General features: G+C 57.0%; 1 protein-coding gene across 11 annotated transcripts in view; it reads right to left on the bottom strand.

The window, feature by feature from the left end:
* Positions 1 to 316: 316 nt before the first annotated feature.
* The window catches only part of ATP13A2 (ATPase cation transporting 13A2), a 28,071-nt gene continuing 7,472 nt past the window's right edge, over positions 317 to 20,915 (bottom strand). The window contains exons 4-29 of one of the 11 annotated variants that reach the window (XM_026449282.2): positions 20,531 to 20,589; positions 20,220 to 20,346; positions 19,859 to 19,935; positions 17,842 to 17,919; positions 17,579 to 17,648; positions 15,926 to 16,060; positions 15,772 to 15,838; positions 15,543 to 15,674; positions 12,548 to 12,703; positions 11,913 to 12,023; positions 11,782 to 11,828; positions 11,506 to 11,694; positions 9,148 to 9,354; positions 8,027 to 8,122; positions 7,784 to 7,943; positions 7,551 to 7,671; positions 7,276 to 7,400; positions 4,812 to 4,972; positions 4,547 to 4,663; positions 4,351 to 4,430; positions 2,671 to 2,850; positions 2,487 to 2,583; positions 1,401 to 1,624; positions 1,164 to 1,315; positions 820 to 989; positions 317 to 716 (exon numbers count right to left, since the gene is read on the bottom strand). In XM_026449282.2, coding sequence (XP_026305067.1) covers positions 579 to 716; positions 820 to 989; positions 1,164 to 1,315; positions 1,401 to 1,624; positions 2,487 to 2,583; positions 2,671 to 2,850; positions 4,351 to 4,430; positions 4,547 to 4,663; positions 4,812 to 4,972; positions 7,276 to 7,400; positions 7,551 to 7,671; positions 7,784 to 7,943; positions 8,027 to 8,122; positions 9,148 to 9,354; positions 11,506 to 11,694; positions 11,782 to 11,828; positions 11,913 to 12,023; positions 12,548 to 12,703; positions 15,543 to 15,674; positions 15,772 to 15,838; positions 15,926 to 16,060; positions 17,579 to 17,648; positions 17,842 to 17,919; positions 19,859 to 19,935; positions 20,220 to 20,346; positions 20,531 to 20,589 — 3,276 coding nt within the window. In that variant the 3' untranslated portion in view covers positions 317 to 578. Of the gene's footprint in view, positions 717 to 819; positions 990 to 1,163; positions 1,316 to 1,400; positions 1,625 to 2,486; positions 2,584 to 2,670; positions 2,851 to 4,350; positions 4,431 to 4,546; positions 4,664 to 4,811; positions 4,973 to 7,275; positions 7,401 to 7,550; positions 7,672 to 7,783; positions 7,944 to 8,026; positions 8,123 to 9,147; positions 9,355 to 11,505; positions 11,695 to 11,781; positions 11,829 to 11,912; positions 12,024 to 12,547; positions 12,704 to 15,542; positions 15,675 to 15,771; positions 15,839 to 15,925; positions 16,061 to 17,578; positions 17,649 to 17,841; positions 17,920 to 19,858; positions 19,939 to 20,219; positions 20,347 to 20,530; positions 20,590 to 20,915 lie in introns of all 11 variants that reach the window. The other 10 variants (XM_026449283.1, XM_026449287.2, XM_026449288.1 and 7 more) reach the window with 10 other exon arrangements.

The raw sequence follows: 20,915 nt of genomic DNA, 5'->3' as shown, positions 1-20,915 counted from the left end.
GGGTGACAGAGCAAGACTCCATCTCAAGACCAAAAAAAAAAAAAAAAAAAGCTAAACGGACTATCCAGGCACATGCTGGCCACAGGAAACATTATTACTGTGAGATGAGGGCCAGAGGCCCAGAGAGGGGAGTTGGCCAATGGAGCCTGAAAACCAGGGGGTTCCAGGGGCTTGTCAGGCTGAAAAACCAACCCCCCAGGGGATTCCAGGGGCAGACACATGCAGGGGCTGCCCGCTGGGCACCCGGGGGTACATGCATTTCCTCCTGGGCAGGTGGGAGGGTCTATGGTGCCAGGTACGAGATAGGCACAGCAGAGCCAGGAAAATATCGTCACTTTATTTGCCACACTGACAGCAGCTCTGAGGGGAGTGGGGGGCTGCCATTCCTACTCGGGATGGTCCAAGGTGGGGGACAGCAGTCAACGCTTCCCCATGGTGGGGTGGTCTCAGGGGAGCAGTGTAGACAATCGCCAACCTTGGGGATGTGGGAGGTGGTGGCGGTGGTGTCACTGGAGAGGGGTCCAGTTGGTGGCTCAGAGGCAGGGAGTTCCAGTGTCTGGGGTGCCCGTAGGCCTGCACTACCTCAGGGGGCCGGCGGGCAGCAGCGGCCAGGGCTGCTCGGCCAGCTCTCGTTCCAGCTGCTTGAAACGCTTCTTGGAGGTCCGCTTGGGCCGGAGGCGGCGCAGGCAGGCGGGGAGGCACTGGTCTAGCACGCTCTGCAAAGGGCAGGGAGGGTGTCGGGGCAGCCGGGGCTGAGCTGGGGTCAATCCACCCCCACCTCCCTTCTCTCCCGCTGCTGACACCCAGGGCGGGCCCCACCTCCAGCATGAAGGCCCCCACGAAGTTGACGGTGACCAGACCCAGCAGCAGCAGCTTGAAGCAGGTGTCGGTGATGTTTCTCAGCGCCAGCGGCCCCTGCAGGAGGCCGGGGACCAGGACAAGGCCCACCAGGATGGAGCTCAGGAGCGCCAGGGCCACCAGGAAGGGCACTGGGAGCAGGAGAGTCTCTCAGGCAGGAGCCACGCCCCCAGGACCCACAGACACACGTGTGCACACCAGTCTCCACTCAGCCAGCATCTCTCTCCCATCTGCCTCCCCCAGCACCCCAGGGCTCCTCCCTCCCTCCCTCCGCCAGCATCTCCCGCCCACGCCTGCAGTGGCACCATTGGTGTAGAGGGGCCGGCGGAAAGGCGCCCCCTTGGACACGGCTGCAGCCAGGATGAGGTACTGGAAGCTGGACAGAGAGAAGACCACAGTGTTCTCATAGTTGGGCAGGTTGTCGGGTGCGGGCACTGTCCTGTTCAGAGGCACGAACCTGGGAGTACAGGGATGGGGGTCAGGGAACGAACGTGGGGTGGACGGGGCAGGGGCGCGATGGGGGTGGTCGGCTCCCTACTCACCATGGCTGGGCCAGGGTCAGGAAGTAGCCCCCTAGCTGCACGCTGGTCACCAGGGCCACCTGCAGCAGTAGGCTGCTGAGCACGGGCACGCTGAGCAGCGCCCCCGGCGGCCGCACCCGCCCCAGGGCCAGCGCTGGCCCCGTGCGGCTCATGAGCACTGCCACTGTGGTAGTGATGACCAGGTCAATGGCCAGGAACTGCAGGTCACCCAGGTTGGTGTTGATCTGCCACCGGGAAGGGAGGACAGGGGGGAAACTAAGACCTGGCCCTGGCAGCCCCTAGTCTGACAGCAGAGGCCCCACCCCTGCCCCGAAGGAGTCTGATGGGTAAGGCATCCCGGTCTAATGGGGGCGGTACTCTCCTGCCAGCCCAGTGGAGGAGGCATAGCTCTTAATGTGAGACAAACCCCTGGTCTGATGGAAAGGGCACCTGTGCTGACCTTTGGGGCCTAAATCTGAGGGGAGGTTTCCCTCCCTGTAACAAACTCCCAGCCCAATGGGGAGGCTTCGGCTCTGCCTTGCGGAGTCCCTATAGCTACCAGGGCATGCGCAGTTGCTGCCCTCAGGAAGCTCCTCGCTTTCAGGCAGACACAGGGGCAGACCCGAGTGTAAGATGTGCGCTGCCCTACAGTGTCACCTCATTCGCTGGGGGGAGCAGGCCATGCCCAGAGGAGGGGAGGGGATCTCCTCCAAGTAGGGTGTGGGAGGTACAGCCAAGGTATAGGGCAGAACAAGTGCGTCTGGAGAAATGGGCAGACCTGTGGGAATGGGGCAGGGCGAGGATTTTGGCCCTGCCTCCATTCAGTCTTCCCTGCAGATGGGGGAGCGCCCAGAGTTGCCATCAAGATGTTAGCCCATGACAGCTGCTGCCATTTGTGAGGACCTAGTGGGCACCAGGCTCCGTGCCTGGTGTTTTCCTCTTCTCCCCTGAGCCTTGCCACCTCTCCAACCACACAGCTGGAGAGTGGCAGGATCAGGATCTGGGCCCACATCATCTATCCCAGGACCTGCCGGCTCCAAGGCACACGGCTGTGTCCCCTCCCTAGTCTTGGGACAGCTCTGGGTATGGAGCTCTGCAGGTACTCACCGTGTAGAGGATCAGGACGGAGATGAACTGGGTCAGGCTGTACAGGGCCATGTACTTGAAGACGCTGAACGAAGTGTCAAGGGAGCAGCGCCCCTCCCTGAGTGGCAGGGCATGGACATTAGGGGGTCTAGGGTGGCTGACCAGCCCTGCCAAGCCCTCGCCCACCGGTCCCTGCCTGCCTTACCTGATGACCATGGGCACGCACTCAATACTGGCCATGCTCGAGGTGAAGGGCGAGACCACTGAGGCTTCTGCCTGGGACAGCGAGATGCCGACATCGGCCGCCTTCAGGGCCCCACAGTCATTGGCGCCGTCTCCGCACATGCCCACGCAGTACCTGAAGAGAGGTGTGGCCCGGTGTGGCCTGGGGAACGACCCCGACCACCCCACGCGTGGGCTAGCAGAATATGATGACAGCTGGGCCCCTAATGCCACATGGTGCCTGGTGCACAGGAGGTGCTCAGTGAATAGATACAATTATAATAATCATTATTATCACGTTTTTGAGACAGAAGTTCACTCTTGTCGCCCAGGCTGGAGTGCAATGGTGCGATCTCGGCTCACTGCAACCTCTGCCTCCTAGGCTCAAGCGATTCTCCTGCCTCAGCCTCCCGAGTAGCTGAGATTACAGACACCCGCCCCCACGCCTGGCTAATTTTTGTATTTCTAGTAGAGATGGAGTTTCACCATGTTAGCCAGGCTGGTCTCAAACTCCTGACCTTGGGTGATCCACCCGCCTCGGCCTCCCAAAGTGCTAGAATTACAGGCATGAGCCATTGTGCCCAGCCTATTATTTTTTGAGACAGAGTCTCTCTCTGTTGCCCAAGCTAGAGTGCAGTGGTGTGATCTCTGCTTACTACAACCTCTGCCTCCCGGGTTCAAGTGATTCTCCTGCCTCAGCTCTTGAGTAGCTGAGATTACAGGTGTGCACCACCACGCCCAACTAATTTTTGTATTTTCAGTAGAGATGGGGTTTCACCATGTTGGCCAGGCTGGTCTCGAACTCCTGACCTCAGGTGATCCACCTGCCTCAGCCTCCCAAACTGCTGGGATTACAGGCACGAGCCACCACGCCTGGCCTATTACTATTTTTTGAGACAGAGTCTCGCTGTGTTGCCCAGGCTGAAGTGCAGTGGTGTGATCTCGGCTCACTGCAGCCATGGCCTCCTAGGCTCAAGCAGTCCTCCTGCCTCAGCCTCCTGAGTAGCTAGGACAGCAGGTGTGTCACCACACCTGGCTAATTTAAAAAAAATTTTTTTTTTTTTTGAGACGGAGTCTCGCTCTGTCACCAGGCTGGAGTGCAGTGGCCGGATCTCGGCTCACTGAAAGCTCCGCCTCCCGGGTTTACGCCATTCTCTTGCCTCAGCCTCCCGAGTAACTGGGACTACAGGCGCCTGCCACCTCGCCCGGCTAGTTTTTTGTATTTTTAGTAGAGACGGGGTTTCACCGTGTTAGCTTGGATAGTATGGTCTTGATCTCCTGACGTTATGATCCGCCCGCCTATGCCAACCACAGTGCTGGAATTACAGGCATGAGTCACCGCGCCCGGCCTAATCTTTAAATTTTTTGTAGAGATGGGGTCTCACTTTGTTGCCCAGGCTGGTCTCAAACTCCTGGGCTCAAGCAATCCTCTCACCTCAGCCACCCAAAGAGGTGGGATTACAGGAATAAGCCACCGCACCCAGGCTACAATGATTATTTTTAGCATGAAAGACCCGGGAGAGCCTGCCTGCTTTTGGTGGGGAGGGGTGACAGCTCTCTGGTGCCTGAGGAGGGAGACAGGGCCTAGGGAAGGACAGATGAACAGATGAACGGACAAGCTCAGCCCCGCAGGCCTTGCCCACACCCTCTGCTGAGCACTCACTGAAGCTTCTGTAGCTCGCACACCAGCTCTGTCTTCTGCTCAGGGGCCATGCGGGCGAAGACAGTGCCCTGGACCAGGACCTGGGAGCACAGGGAGATGGGGGAGGGCTGAGGCACCCGCCAGGGAGAGCGAGCCATGAGGAGGGAGACAGAGCAGGGGAGGCGCGGGGCGGCCGGGGAGCTGGGGGCGGCCCTACCTTGGGCAGCAGCTTGGGGAAGTGCTTCATAATGATACCAAAGGTGGGCCCGCTGAGGGCCAGGTGCCTGGATCGGGGGTCTGGCTCCACGGTGTAGCTTGCAGCCTGGTCAGGATCCTAGGGGCCCAGGAAGCTCAGCTTAGCTCCCCCTGCCCACCCTGGAGAGTTGGGGCCTGGGTCAGGTGACACAGGGGTGGGGTCACTGGGTGCGGTACAGCTGGAACTCTGGGTTAGCCTCACCTTAACGCCATTTTTTTAGCCTCACCTTAACGCCATTCACGGCTGTTGGGGACTCCATCGGCAGGAACTCGAGAGAGGCAGGCTGACCCCGCTCAGGGTGGGTGGCGTGGACAATGATCAGATGCTCCTGGGGGGCCACCATGCCACAGCCCCGGGCCACAGTAACCGCTGTCTGCAGGTTGTCCCCTGGAGGGTATGGGGCAAGGTGAGGGTCTGAGGCTATCCGGGGGGGCCATCCTCACCCTGATCCTGACAGATGGGAAAACAGGCTGGATAAAATCCATCTGCCACCACCAGCCGAGTGAGCTGAGGCAGGCTATCAACATCCCTTTGCCTCAGTTTCCTCATCTGTAGATCCAGGCATCGAAGGGTCTTAGGAGAAACTGGAGCCCTGGGCTGGAGCTCCGTATCTACTCCTTTTTTTTTTTTTTTTTCTAAGACAACAGTCTCTCACAGTCTCTCTCTGTTGCCCAGGCTGGAGTGCAGTGGCTCGATTTCGGCTCACTGCAACCTACTTCCTCCTGGGCTCAAGCAATCCTCCTGCCTCAGTCTGTTGAGTAGCTGGGATTACAGGAGGGCGCGACCACACCAGACTAATTTTTTTGTATTTTTCATAGAGATGGGGTTTCACCATGTTGGCCAGTCTGGTCTTAAACTCCTGGCCTCAGGTGATCCCCTTGCCTCGGCCTCCCACAGTGCTGGGATTATAGGTATGAGCCATGCGCCCAGCCCACATACGCTCCTTACTGCTGTGTGACTCTGCTGCCAAGTGCCCATGACTGTGTGTGCATGCGTGTGTGTGTGTGCATGCATGTGTGTGTGCATGCGTGTGTGTATGCATGTGTGCATGTGTGCATGTGTGTGTGCATGCATGTGTGTGCATGCGTGTGCGTGCATGTGTGTGCATGCATATGTATGTGTGCATGAGCGTGCGTGCATGCATGGGTGCATGTGTGCGCATGCGTGTGTGCATGCATGTGTGCGCATGTGCGCGCGCGCATGCATGTGTGTGCACGCATGTCTGTGTGCATGCGTGTGTGTGCATGCGTGCGTGTGTGCATGCATGTGTGTGCATGTGTGTGCATGCATGTGTATGTGTGCATGCATGTGTGTGTGCGTGCATGCATGTGTGTGTGTGTGCATGCGTGTGTGTGTGTGTGCAGGGGCAGGGAGGACAAGAAGAAGGACACAGACCTCTTAGCTCCTGCTGTTTCACCCGGGCTAAAATCTTTCTTTTTGAGACTGGGTCTCACTCTGTTGCCCAGGCTGGAGTGCAGTGGTATGATCATGGCTCACTGTAGCCTCAACTTCCTGGGCTCAAGCAATCCTCCAGCTTCAGTCGTCCAAGTTGCTGGGACCACAGGCACATGCCACCATGCCTGGCTAATTTTTGTATTCTTTTCTTTTGGCCGGGGGGATGGAGTTTCACTCTTGTTGCCCAGGCTGGAGTGAAATGGTGCAATCTCAGCTCACTGCAACCTCTACCTCCCAGGTTCAAGTGATTCTCCTATCTCAGCCTCCTGAGTAGCTGGGATTACAGGCCTCCACCACAATGCCTGGCTAATTTTTTGTATTTTTAGTAGAGACAGGGTTTCACTATGTTGGCCAGGCTGGTCTCAAACTCTTGACCTCAAGTGATCTGCCCGCCTCAGCCTCCCAAAGTGCTGGGATTACAGGTGTGAGCCACTGCGCCTGGCCATTTTTGTACTCTTTGTAGAGACGGAGTTTTGCCATGTTGCCCAGGTTGGTTTTGAACTCCAGGGTTCAAGGGATCCTTCTCCCTTGGCCTCCCCAAGTGCTGGGATTATAGGCACGAGGTACCATACCCGGCCAGAATCTTTCTCTTCCTCCTTGAGCTTGTCACAGCCTTTTTTTTTTTTTTTTTTTTGAGACGGAGTCTCGCTCTGTCGCCCAGGCTGGAGTGCAGTGGCCGGATCTCAGCTCACTGCAACCTCCGCCTCCCGGGTTTACGCCATTCTCCTGCCTCAGCCTCCCAAGTAGCTGGGACTACAGGTGCCTGCCACCATGCCCGGCTAATTTTTTTGTCTTTTTTAGTAGAGACAGGTATCACTGCGTTAGCCAGGATGGTCTCGATCTCCTGACCTCATGATCCACCCGCCTCGGCCTCCCAAAGTGCTGGGATGACAGGCATGAGCCCTGTGCCCGGCCTTGTCACAGCCTTTGAGGCTGACATCATTATCCCCATTTCTCGGGCGCCGCCCGGAACCCGGGCTGTCGGACAGCACATCTGGGCTCCTTGGAAGTCACTCCACTCCTCTGAGCCTCAGTTTCCTCATCTGTCAAACAGGGGTGACAATTACCACTTGGTGGGGGGGATATTGTGCACATTCACGAAATGTTTAAAAAGGACCTGGCCTGAAGCAAGGGCCCAAAAAGATGTCCCAAAAAGGGATCCCTGGTGCCCCTTCTCTCTGCCAGGAAGGGGTGGATTCTGCCCTGCTAGCCCAGGCCCCTACATGCCATTGTACCTGTCACCATGACGGCACGGATGTGGGTCCTCCGCAGAGCCTGGATAACTGGCGTTGTCTGCGGCTTCAGTAGGTTCCTCATGACCAGCAGCCCCAGGAGGCTCAGCTCTCGTTCCACAGTGTCCCTGGAGGGTGGGCAGACCTGGATCAGAGGCCACACAGTAGCCAGGGCCCCTCTCCCAGCCACCAGGCAGGGCATCTTCCCTGGGCTCTGCCTGCATGACAGCCTCCCTCTGCCCTGTCCTCAGAGAAGGTGGGACAGGGGACAGGCCTACCTTGTCAGTTGCTGGGCTGCCTCTAGGCTGGACACAGTAGGCAGTGACTTGCTGGCTAGGGCCACGACGCGGTAGCCAGCAGCTGTGTAGCTCTGCAGCATCTGGGCGAAGTCGGTGGGCACTGCCGGGGAGAGGCAGGTGTCACGAGGAGGGGACAGCAGGGACAGAGGCTGGGCACCCACCCCATTCTGTGACAATGCCCAACCAGGGGGCCTCAGGGGCTGCCCCCGCACCTGTCTCAGGGTTGCAGAGCCCTGCCACCAGCTCCGGGGAGCCTTTGACGTAGGCCTCGGGCTGAGAGGCCCCTGGCCACGCCACCACCACACTCATGCGCTGCAGAGCCGAGGAGAAGGGGAAGCGGCAGAGGACGCTGACTGGCACCGGGGGCTCCTCCTGAAGGGTTGGAGAGGCAGCTGAGGCGCTGGCTGCGGAGCCCACCCCTCTGCCCTGCACCCCACAGGCCTCCCTCAGCTCACCATTCCCTGCAGCTGGGGCTCCCAAAGTGGGGGTCTCATCACTGCCAAGACCTGGGTCCCAAATGCCGAGTCCGCGGCCGGCTCCTCCTCCAGGACCTGGCAGGCAGGCAGGGAAGGTTGGTGTCTGGGGGCTTTGGTGCACAGAAAGATTTGAGCTAGACTCAGGGAAGACTTCCTTCATGGGAGACTGGATGGTGGTTAAGACTGTGGGCTTTGGAGTCAGGTGGACTCAAATTCAAACTCTAGCTTTGCTGCCTCAGCATCACGGAGGAGCCTCAGCATCCTCCGTGAAGCAACATTTGAGCTTGCTTGCTAGGGCTTGGGGAAGAGGAAATGAGACCAGGCCATTGCAGCCCGCGCACTGGCGCATACTAGGCACTCAGCATGTGACCTTGCCATTATTACGTTATTTTTATTTTAAGACGGAGTCTCACTCTGTCACCTAGGCTGGAGTGCAGTGGTGTGATCTCGGCTTACTGCAACCTCTGCCTCCTGGATTCAAACGATTCTCCTGCCCTCAGTCCCCTGAGTAGCTGGGACTGCAGGCATGTTCCACCACACTTGGCTAATTTTTATATTTTTAATAGAGATGGGGTTTCACTATGTTGGCCAGGCTGGTTTCAAGCTTCCGACCTCAGGTGATCTGCCCACCTCAACCTCCCAAAGTGCTGGAATTACAGGCATGAGCCACTGCACCCGGCCTATCATTATTATTATTATTCTTTGAGACAGGGTCTTGCTCTGTTACCCCAGGCTGGAGTGCAGTAGCGTGATCACAGCTCACTGCAGCCTCGCCCTCCCAGGCTCAATTAATCCTCCCACCTCAGCCTCCTGGGACTACAGGCATGCACCACCACACCTGGCTAATTTTTGTATTTTTGGCAGAGATGGGGTTTTGCCATGTAGGTCAGGCTGGGGTCCTGAGCTCAAGTGATCCTCCCATCTCGGCCTCCCAAAGTGCTGGGAGCCACGTTACACGTGTGAGCCACTGCACCTGGCCTGTTATTATTAATGGTGGGCATAGTAAGAGACTACTCTGGAAGACTGAGAGGGAAGACAGGGTAGGATTCGTTAGGCCCCGCTGCCCAGAGGCAGGGGGCTGACCTGCTTGGCCTCCTCACCCAGCCAGTAGACTCCACCATCTTCAAGTCCATGGGGTCGCCCACGGGGGTGTCCTGGAGTCGGCTGAGGGCATGGCAGGTGGCCAGTGCTCGGAGCAGGGGCCCCACGGGCAGGCGGCGGGGCTCTGGGACCAGTGGCAGGAATGCCTGCCCCTTCAGGGGCACCACCCCCATCACGTCTAAGCCGTCCTCAGTGAGGGTGCCCGTCTGCGGGAGACAGGTGGGTGGGGTAGTGATGAGTCCTGGGATGGGGGTGCCCTGCTGAGCTGGGCATCCAAACCCCAGGCCCGGCGGACCCTATGGGTACCCCAGGAACCCGAGCTGGAGCCAGAAGATGCCCTTTCTTGCCTGCTGTCCTTGGCACACACGGTTCCCTCTGCTGGGGTCCCCCGCCCAGCCCCTGCTGTTTCCCTGTCTAGCATCCTCTCTTCCAGGGAGTATTTCTTCTTAACTCCCAAGGTCAGGGCAGCTGGTTTGCTCTGGGCTCCTACCCATGGCCTCTTCACTTCCCCACACTTGTGCACTGTGGTTAAGAACTCAGCCCACGGTTGGTGCTCAATATATATATATATCTTTTTTTTTCTTTCTTTTTTTTTTTTTTTTTGTTGGAGTCTTGTTGCTCTGTCACCCAGGCTGGAGTGCAGTGGCGCGATCTCGGCTCACTGCAACCTCCGCCTCCCGGGTTCAAGCGATTCTCCTGCCTCAGCCTCTCAAGTAGTTGGGATTACTGGTATGCGCTACCTTGCCCTGCTAATTTTTGTATTTTAAGTAGAGATGGAGTTTCAACATGTTGGTCAGGCTGGTCCCAAACTCCCAACCTTAGGCAATCCACCCGCCTCAGCTTCCCGAAGTGCTGGAATTACACGTGTGAGACACCACGCCCAGCCTCAATATATTTGTTGACTGAGTGCACGAGTCAGTGCCTGCGTTCCCCACCCTAGACTCTAACTGCCCAGGTACACGTCTGGCTCCTTGGCTAGCCTGGGAGCTATAGGAATCTGGTCAGCCCCCTCCCTGGTTTATTTATTTTTTTGAAACGGAGTCTCGCTCTGTTGCCCAGGCTGGAGTGCAGTGGCTCGATCTTGGCTCACTGCAAGCTCCGCCTCCTGGGTTCAAGCAATTCTCCTGCCTCAGCCTCCCAAGTAACTGGGACAACAGGCATGCGCCACCACACCTGGCTAATTTTTTATACTTTTAGCAGAGACAGGGTCTCACCATATTGGCCAGGCTGGTCTTGAACTCCTGACCTCATGATCGGCCCGCCTCGGCCTCCCGAAGTGCTGGGATTCCAGGCATAAGCCACTGCGCTGGGCCTCCTCCCCAGTTTAAAAGCTCTCCATGGCCCCCGAAAGCCTCGGAATGTCATCTAGCCTCTAGCCTCTGTCAACCAGGCCACTGCCTACCCAGCCCTGTCCTGCTCCACCACTCCCCATGCCCACGTACATGCCACATCTGTGCCATGCCACTCCCTGTGCCCCAGGTACATGGTACATCTGTGCCATGTCACTCCCACCTTTTACCCTTGCTTCTCCCTGACCTGCCCCTCACTGAGGTCACTGGGGGACCTGCTCAGGGGGCTTCCTTGACTGCCTTCTAAGGAAGTATCCCCATCTACAACCCATCATGCTACCCCAATGGCTTCCTTCCTAAAACCCATCGCCTACCCCCCACCCCGGCAGCTCCTTTGTGCACTCCTGGATCACTTATTTTGGTGGGGGACACACACACCCCAGTGACAACAAGGATGCCTGTGTTAGTCACTGCTGGGCCCCAAGGGTTGAGAGCAGCACAGGATGCACACTAGGGCCCCAGGCCCCCACCAGTAATTTTTTTTTTTTTTGAGTTTCACTCTGTCGCCCAGGCTGGAGTACAATGGCGTGATCTTGGCTCACTGCAACCTCTGCCTCCTGGGTTCAAGCGATTCTCCTGCCTCAGCCTCCCGAGTAGCTGAGATTACAAGCATGTGCCATCATGCCTGGCTAACTTTTGTATTTTTAGTAGAGACGGGGTTTTGCCATGTTGGTCAGGCTGGTCTTGAACTCCTGACCTCAGGTTATCCGCCCGCCTTGGCCTCCCAAAGTGCTGGGATTACGGATGTGAGCCACCGCGCCTGGCCCCCCACCAGTTCTTGAACACATGAATACGTGATTCTAGACATTTCATCTGCTAGACCATGAGCCCAGTGAGGGCGGGAGTGGGGTGGGGTGGGGGACGGGGGTGGATCCTCTGGGGGTTTCCATCCCTAGACAGGACCTGGCATCCTGTGGGTGCTGCTGAGAGAATAACATGGGAGTGGAAGCCTGGCTGGGTGCCTGTGGCTGTCCCGCTCCCCCGCACCAACGCCGCCTGTGGCCTCACCTTGTCGAAACACACCAGCTGCAGCTTGCCCCCCAGGTTGATGCGCAGTGGGTGGATGCAGAAGATGCCCTGTCTTCGCAGCCGGCTCTGGGCATAGAGCGTGCACACGGTCATGGCAGCAGGCAGGGCGGGCGGCACCACCACGGTCACCAGGTCCAGAGCCCGGATCACAATCTCGTTCAGAGGCAGCTGGCAGGGGCACCACGAATGTGAGCACCTGGCTGGTTGGCCCTGGGCCCTGCTGGCAGCACCCGCCACCCCACCCCCAAGGCTTACCCGGTTTCGGTAGAGGATGAAGATGCTGTAGATGGTGCCGAGGAGAGCTGAGGGGACAGCGAGGGACTAAGTGTAATTTGGGACCTAGGCAGGGAGGCTATGGGCAGAGGAGGGTACAGGGGGCCACTCACCCAGGACAGAGAGGGCAGCCACAAACTTCATGCTGTGTTTATAGAACTTGAAGTTGATGGGCCGGGGGTGCAAGATGGAGCTCACCAGGCCCCCTTTTGCCGTGCAGAACCCTGGGGAGGAGGCAGGGACCCCAAGGCAGGGAAGCCAGGGTGAGGACAGGTCTTCCCCACCCCTAGCCCTCCCGACCTGTGCCTCTGGAGTTGCAAGACACGGTGTTTGTGAGATTAGCCATCAGCAATGTGGAGTCCTAACAAGTCTGACCCAGCTCTTGTAGGCTTTTTAAGGGCTTTAAAGAAGGAACTAGTGGATAGCATCTAAACACTGGGTGGTTCCACTTAAAACCAGACACAGGGAAGGCTCCTGCCGGCCCGCTACATCCCTGTCCACTCCAGCACTGTAACCCTGGTGGCTCCTCCAGACCTTGCAATGCTTGGCCTTAGTCTGGCCCAACTTCTCCTGCTAAGATGGGAATATCAGACCCCAGCTGCGGGGCGACTTGCCCGAGGTCCCACAGCAGGGCAGCAGCAGAGGTGGGTGTGGGGTCCAGGGTTTCAGGTCCCACCCTGCCCCACTCCACCTCTCCCACGGGTGCTGAGCCCAGGATCTCTCTCAAGCCCAGCCTCTTGGCTCATACCTGTGCGAGTCACCACTGCCAGGACGTGCGGTCCCACATAGGCCCGGGCCTGCAAGATGAGTGTCCCGCAGAAGAGCGTGTGCCGCCGGTGTGTCTCTGCACAGTAGGGCCCCAGCCCCTCAGGCAGCGCCGTCTTCAGCACTGGAACGCTCTCTCCTGGCAGGGAACATGGTGTGATGACCACTCCACACCCCTCCCTCCCACCAGCAAGCCAGGAGTTACATGTACAACTGTCCCACAAGCTCTAGGTCTCAGTTAACTCGGTAACCAGGTGTGAACAAGAAATCACAGCCCCATTTTACAGAGAGGAACACTGAGGCTCAGAGAGGACAGAGACATAAAGGCACAGGGAGACACTCCTGGAAGCGGGTGGCAGCCAGCTCCCAGGAACCAGTTTGGGGGGGCGGGGTCAGAGCGTGTGTGGGCATCATGTGTGCAGTGGGGTGGGGTGGGGGGGGGTCGTTCTCTTTCTGCTAGAATTATTTTATAACATGCATGGAGTGCTTTTCTAACTCCAACCAATAGAAGTATTTACAAGGGGCCAGATGCGGTGGCTCACGCCTATAATCCCAGCACTTTGGGAGGCTGAGGTGGCAGATCACTTGAGGTCAGGAGTTCGAGACCAGGCTGGCCAACATGGTGAAACCCTGTCTCTACTAAAATACAAAAATTAGCTGGGTGTGGTGGTGGGCACCTGTAATCCCAGCTATTTGGGAGGCTAAGGCAGGGGAATCACTTGAACCAGAGAGGTGGAGGTTGCAGTGAGCCGAGATCGTGCCACTGCACTCCAGCCTGGGCAACAGAGTGAAACTCTGTCTCAAAAAAGGAGGGGAGGGAAGGGGGGAAAGGAGGTGGAGGGAGAAGGGGAGGGGGGAGGGGAGAGAAATATTTACATGGAGCGGGCAAATATTTCCATGGGTTGGAATGAGAAGAGCACTGCATGCTTGCCATGGCCCTGTGAAGCCCTGGGCAGCCTGCCTGGCAAATAGTGGCACTCCCTTATCGAATGCCTGCAGGCTGGGACTACTGAGCACCTACTGTGTGCACATTCCTGCGAAGGACTCAGAGACAATTCTGCCATGTCTGCCTCACAAGAGATGAACAGATGAAGCAAGTGTGGACAGTTTATGGAGGGCTGGGCTCAGGGCGTATGCCCATGAATCATACCGATCACAATTACTACTTTTTTTTTTCTGAGACAGAGTCTTACTCTGTCACCCAGGCTGGAGTGCAGTGGTGCGATCTCGGCTCACTGCAACCTCCACCTCCTAGGCTCAAGCTTAGCCTCAGCCTCCCACCTCAGCCTCTCAAGTACCTGGGACGACAGACGTGCATCACTACACCTGGCTAATTTTTTGTATTTTTGGTAGAGACGGGATTTCAACATGTTTCCCAGGCTGTTTTCAAACTCCTCACTTCAGGCGATCCGCCCACCTCGGCCTGCCAAAGTGCCGAGATTACAGGTGCGAGCCACTGCGCCCGGCCTATGATTAACTATTATTATACAAATATAATGCCAGCCAGAAAACTTCCCTGGAAAAAAACCACTATCCTGCGGTTTTTAGTAAACTCTCTCCAATATCTACCACCAAAACATAACATATCTCAGAGAAAGAAATACTTGCACATATCAAGAGACACAGGACAAAGCTGCTCCTGTGGCATCCTTTGCAATGGCTGGAAAGTCACATTCTAAATACGGCAAGTGGGCCGGTTGAGTCAGTTACGATACATCCGTATTGTGGACTCTCAGGCGGCCATGAGGTAGGGCCATCCGTGCTTGCGGAAGGATGCCCAGGAGAAAAAGCAAAGTATGGAACAATACACAGCACACGATCCCACAGTCAGAACAAAAGGAGAGGCATATCAGCGCATGTGCACACACGTTATGCGGAAAAAGGCGTGGAAGACATCTCACACCCTTCACAGTGGCTGCCCTGGGGAGGGGAAGGGAAGGGAAGGGGTCTGTGGGGGAGTGAATGGGGACCCCAGTCTCTCACTCTGGGAGAGGGCTTCCCACTCTCCTGTGCCATCTGGAATCTTTATGACCTGAAAGTGGGCACTGGTATAGAAACAGCTCAGATGCAGCCAGGTGCGGTGGCTCACGCCTGTAATCCCAGCACTTTGGGAGGCTGAGATGGGCGAATCACTTGAGTTCAGGAGTTTGAGACCTGCCTGACCAACATGGTGAAACTCCATCTCTACTAAAAATACAAAATTAGCCCGGTGTGGTGGTGCATGCCTGTAATCCCAGTAATACTTGGGAGGCTGAGGCAGGAGAATCACTTGAACCCAGGAGGCGGAGGTTGCAGTGAGCCGAGATCGCACCATTGCACTCCAGTCTGGGCAATAAGAGTGAAACTCCATCTCAAAAAAAAAAAAAAAAAGAAAGAAAGAAATAGCTCAGATGCACTGGGTGGCCAGCCATTTATGCTGCACCTGTCACGCTGTTAAGCGCTTTGCACAACTCTGTCCAGGAGGAGCGACTGACAGTCATCTTACAGAAGAGGAAACTGAGGCATGGAGAGGTTAAGTTGTAATGGCCCAAAGGTGTGAGGTTAGCAAGTGCTAAAGCCGAGATTGTTACTTGAGAGAAAAAGGAAAAGGAGGCCGGGCGCGGTGGCTCACGCCTGCAATCCCAGCACCTTGGGAGGCCGAGGTGGGTAGATAACCTAAGGTCAGGAGTTCAAGACCAGCCTGGGCAACATAGTGAAACTCCATCTCTACTAAAAATACAAAAATTAGCTGGGCGTGGTGGTATGCACCTGTGGTCCCAGCTACTCAGGAGGCTGAGGCACGAGAATCACTTGAACTCGGGGGGTGGAGGCTGCAGTGAGCTGAGATCATGTCACTGCACTCCAGCCTGGACAACAGAGTGACACTCCGTCTCAAAAAAAAAAAGGAAAAGGAAACTCAAATGAAAACTTTTGCTGCAGGGCAAAGGGTTGGATGGCAGGGGAGGAAGGAAGCTGCAGGCCAGGGGCTGGGGGCTCACCTGTCAGAGTGCTCTCATTCACCATGCACTCGCCGGCCACCAGGGCCGCATCGCAAGGCATCAGCCCACCCTCCTGGGGCAGCACCAGGCAGTCTCCGGGCACTAGCTCACTGGAGTCCACCCACTCTTCCTCTGCAGGCAGGTAGGAGAGGAGCTCAGCTAGGTGGGGCCAGCCCTAGCCACGCCCCCCCAGGTCCCTGCCCCCACTCCCTGGGCTCTAGCTCCTCACCTCCCCCTGGCCGGCACACGCACACCCGCATGGACAGCTTGACCATGTCCCTTAGAGTCTGGCTTTGCTGTGAGCAGGGGACAAGAGGGCCGTGAGTGGGTGGGGGCTCCTGGGGACCCACCTGCCCCGTCCCCGCCCACCTCATGGCACTCACCTTTCTGGTCTTGTACAGCGACAGGCAGATGGAGATGGAGGAAATGAGGAAGATGCACAGGGCATACCAGTAGTAGTGGTCAGCCAGCCACAGCGCGATGCTGAAGGCCTGGAACCCATAGTAGGGGTTCAGTGCCTGGGGGAGGGGCAGGAGGCAGCGTCAGGGCTGCGTCCCCCAGGGCAGCCCAGCCACAGGCTGGGTCTCCTGTGCCCATGGGAGCAGAGGGCCCAGTGGCTGCCAAAGGACTGGAGCCAGGCCTTTCTCCTGGTCAATCCCATCCCCACCCACCCAGACATCCCCAGGGCCCTCAGTTTCTCCACTCTAAATTAGAGGACAAGGGTTTATGACCAGCCTGGTCAACATGGCGAAACCCCATCTCTACAAAAAATACAAAAATTAGCCTGATGGGGTGGCCTGTACCTATGCTCCCAGCTACTCAGGAGGCTGAGGTGGGAGGATCACTTAAGCCGGGGAGGTGGAGGTCGCAGTGAGCTGAGATCGCGCCACTGCACTCCAGGCTGGGTGACAGAGAGAGACCCTGTCTCAAAAAATACAAACAAACAAACAAACAAATAAATAAATAGGACAAGGGTATTTACTGAACCCCCACTACATGCCAAGCACTTTATCTAAGTGTCACACAACAGCAATGACAATTCCACAAGGCGGGTGCCACCATTAGCACCATTCTACAGATGAGGAAACCAAGGCATGGATGGGTTAAGCCACTGGCCTAAAACCACATAGTTCCAGCCGGGTGCGGTGGCCTATGCCTGTAATCCCAGCAATTTAGGAGGCCGAGGCGGGTGGGTCACCTGAGGTCAGGAGTTCGAGACCAGCCTAGCCAACATAGTGAAAGCCCGTATCTACTAAAAATACAAAAAAAAAAAAAAAAAAAAAATTAGCTGGGCCTGGTGGCGGGCGCCTGTAGTCCCAGCTACTTAGGAGGCTCAAGCAGGAGAATCGCTTGAACCCAGGAGGCAGACGTCGCAGTGAGCCGAGATCGCGCCACTGCACTCCAACCTGGGCAACAAGAGCAAAACTCCATCTCAAAAACAAAAAACCAAAAACCACATAGCTCCTAAGTGACAGACTGATTTATACGGGGCCAGACTCAAAGATCTCTCTCTCTTTCATGGTGCCTGCCCCTGGTCAGAGGGCTGGGATGTTCACACTTTATTCTAGATGTGTCCAGGTCACTCACTGGCTTCTCTTTGTCCCTGTGTGACCTTGGCCACGTCACAGCCTCCCACTGAAGCTTGGGTTTCTCAGGTGTGAACAGTGCAGTCCCAGGCCCAACCCACAGGGCTGTTGGGAGCACAAAGTGGAGGATGCACAGAGAGGACCCAGGCTCTAGAGTGTGTCTCTGGGGACCCGGTAGGAGCTTAGGCCATGTGGATTTGCCTCTTGGCCTCCAATCCCTGCAAGTGGGGCCCCAATCTGTGACCCAAGCCTTGGGCAGAACCTCCAATTCCTGGACCTGGTCTCTCTGGCTGGGCTGACTGCGGCAGGTTCTGAGATGACGATCCACTATGGAGAAGGGGACAGCTGGTCTGGTTGCCACCGTAAAGTGGCCCAGAGGAGGCAAACCCTGGGCCAAGGTCACACAGCACGCCAAGCCAGGGCTGGAGCAAGACCCAGGGACAGCCCTACCTCGTCCACCAGCAGCTGGGGGTAGGACTTGACCGGTACGCTGATCACGTTGGGGCCATAAATGGCCTTCCTGGAAGAGGGGATGAGGTCAAGCCATGAGAGGGAGGAGCTGTGGCTGGACCCTCCCGGGGTGAAGGAGCTCCCCATTTTACAGCTGGGGAAACTGAGGCCCAGAGAAGGCAGGTGACTGGAAGCCAACCACATTGGGGAGCAACACAAGGAGCCTCGGTTCTCAGGGCACCCTGGCCCAGGGCAGCACTGACCTCACCGTTTGGTCCTGGAGGCTGAGGCCATGGCGGGAGCGGTGGATGTCGTCACAAGAGCGGCCGTGGTCCAGCAGGCTGGGGATGGGTGCGAGGGGACACGCATGGGCCATGGGGCCTGAGCTCAGCATCCCCTACCCTGTGCAGGCCGGAGACTATTGGCTCCAGGCCCCCTATCCCTCTTCTGCCACATTGAGCTCCTGGGAGCAAGTAAGCCCCCCTTGAACCCAAGGCTTGGCTTTGCCCTTTTATTCCTCTCACTGGGCTCCAAACCAAGTCACTGAAGAAGGAGGACAGAGAGATGATGCTAACAACATGAACAGTGAAAGAGTAGCTGTTATTTAGTGATAAGGGCACTATTTACACTGATGATACCTTGGGAGAGTCACTTAACCTCTCTGCCTCAGTTTTCTCATCTGCAAAATGGGGGCAGTGACAGCACCTACCACATAGGGCCATGGGTGGATTAAGTGGAGCAAGCCTCATGGACTGCTTTGGACGTGCCTGCCATTTGCTAAGTGATGAATGCACAAGTGATTTTTGCTATTATCCCCATCATGCAGCAGAGGCTGTTGCTGCCATCCCCATCTCCCCTCTGCCTCACTTCCACATGACAGCTGGACCCTGAAAACACCTGTCTTTACCTGAGGCCTTCTGCCTGTGTGTGCACCCTCTGCCTGTGAGCCTGGAAAGCATAGAAGGTTCCTGTCCCATGACTGATAATGGCAGGGAATTGATGGGTAAGTGTCCCAGCTCCCTCACTCCCTGTGTGAGGTCGCCCGGAGGTGTGTGGTCTCCACTGTCCTGAGGAGATCCCCAGGGTGACTGAACTCAGGGTGTCCACGGCAGTGGCAGCCAATATAACCTCCCTCCGTGCTTCCGTCCCTTCCCCAGCACTGCCTGGGATCAGCTTCAAAACCAGCTCCCTGCCCTTGCGCCCTCGTCTGGGGGTCTGCTCCTGGGGCATTCAAACTAAGGTGTGTGAGTAGGTCCCGGGGGCTCACACCTGTAATTCCAGCACATTGGGAGGCTGAGGTGGGTAGATCACCTGAGCTCAGGCATTCAAGAACAGCCTGGCCAACATGGTGAAACCCCGTCCCTACAAAAATTACAAAAATTAGCTGGGTGTGGTGGCGCGCACCTGTAATCCCAACTACTCGGGAGGCTTAGGCAGGAGAATCACTTGAACCCAGGAGGTGGAAATGCAGTGAGCCGAGCTTGTGCCATTGCACTCCAGCCTGGGCAACAAGAGTGAAACTCCATCTTAAAAAACAAACAAACAAAACAAAAAAACCACACACACACACATACACACACACATACACAAACTAAGGTGGTTGGTGAGCTTGTGTTTTTCTTTTTTGAGATGGAGTCATGCTCTGTCACCCAGGCAGGATGGAGTGCAGTGGCGTGATCTCAGCTTACTGCAACCTCTGCCGCCCAGGTTCAGGCGATTCTCCTGCCTCAGTCTCCTGAGTAGCTGGGATTACAGGCACGTGCCATCATGCCCAGCTAATTTCTGTATTTTTAGTGGAGACAGGGTTTCAGCATCTTGGCCAGGCTGGTCTTGAACTCCTGACCTTGTGATCCACCTGTCTTGGCCTCCCAAAGTGCTGGGATTACAGGAGTGAGCCACCGCGCCCGGCCTGAGCTCATGTTTCTTAAGCCTTTTGTAGGTAGCAGGGCAATGACTAAACCCCGAGGGGACAGTCTGAGTCCAGAGCTGATGGTGTGATTCACAGTGGTGTCGCCACCTCAGACCAGATGCGGTGCCAAGTTCTACATGAATTATTATCTATTTCACCGTCAAAACAATCCTAGGAGGAAGAAGTTCTCTTCATGCCCCATTTCCAGACAGAAATCCCAGGCCTGGAGGGGCTCAGTAACCTGCCCAAGGTTTCAGAGAGCAAAAGCATCAGAGGTGAGAGGGGAGCCCAGGCCATGCCATGCCACCATCTATGCCCGAGCCAGTGCCACTCTGGGAGGTGATGAGAGCCACACAGGCCCTGACTCCTACCTGACCTGGTAGAAGGCTTGCTGGGTCTCGATCCAGATATAGCGTTGACCCTGGAAGAGGTAATACCGCAGCACCCGCTTCTGGGTGGGAGAGAGGAGAGGATGGGTTGGAAGCTGGCCCCAGCCCCAGGAGGAGTGTGCTTGTGCTGGGAGCTGAGGGATGGGGAGTAGTGGGCAGGGACTGGAGTCACCAGACGGAGAGGTGGGGAGGGGCCTGAAAGTGTAAACGTGTTCAGACAGCATCCTGGATGTTTGGGACAACAGAACCAAAAGGTGACTGGAGAATATGAAGTCTGATTCTCCCATTGCACAGATCATGAAACTGAGGCCCAGAGAGGGGCAAGGACTTTTCCAGAACCCACCCGTCCACTCACCGCCTCCTCGCTCTTGTGGAGCTGGGCCGTATCCTTCCAGGCACCCTCTGGGACCGCCCCCACTGCCGCCTGGCTCCGGCCATCCTCCACCTGGGCCTGTGGGGGCGGCTCCAGGCTGGGGAGAGGGGGTGGGAGTTACTATCAAGCTCTGGGAGCTGTCCTGGCACCTCCCTGTGCTCACAGAGCCACCTTCCCTCCCTAGGATGGGAGGTGCCACAGTCAGCCTTCATCGGGGGGCACAGGGTTGGGAAGTCCACGGGATCAGGGCCTTCTGGGAAGCGGCAATGGGGCTGCCTCACCTGCCCTCACCGATGGCCTCAGTCTGCACCTGGACAGTGAAGAGCTGCCAGGAACTATCCTGGAACACAGAGGTGTGGACTCAGTCCCGGAAGAGTCCCCTCCCCTCCCAGGCCCTGTCCCACAGCCAGGGGGCCTCTGCTGGAGAAGGCAGAAATCAAGGCTACGGGGAGCCCTCCAGAAACCACCCGACCCATCTTTTGTGCCCACTGCTCAGATGGGAAAGCTGAGGTCCAGAGAAGAACAGGACCTGCCTAATGTCCCATAGAAAGTCAGTGGCTGAGGCCGGGCACGGTGGCTCAAGCCTGTAATCCCAGCACTTTGGGAGGCCGAGATGGGCGGATCACGAGGTCAGGAGATCGAGACCATCCTGGCTAACACGGTGAA

The sequence above is a fragment of the Piliocolobus tephrosceles genome, chromosome 1 (assembly GCF_002776525.5).
Source record: "Piliocolobus tephrosceles isolate RC106 chromosome 1, ASM277652v3, whole genome shotgun sequence".
NCBI lineage: Eukaryota > Metazoa > Chordata > Mammalia > Primates > Cercopithecidae > Piliocolobus > Piliocolobus tephrosceles.
The sequence above is the reverse complement of the archived record's forward strand: the minus strand, read 5'-3'. Positions and strand labels throughout refer to the sequence as shown.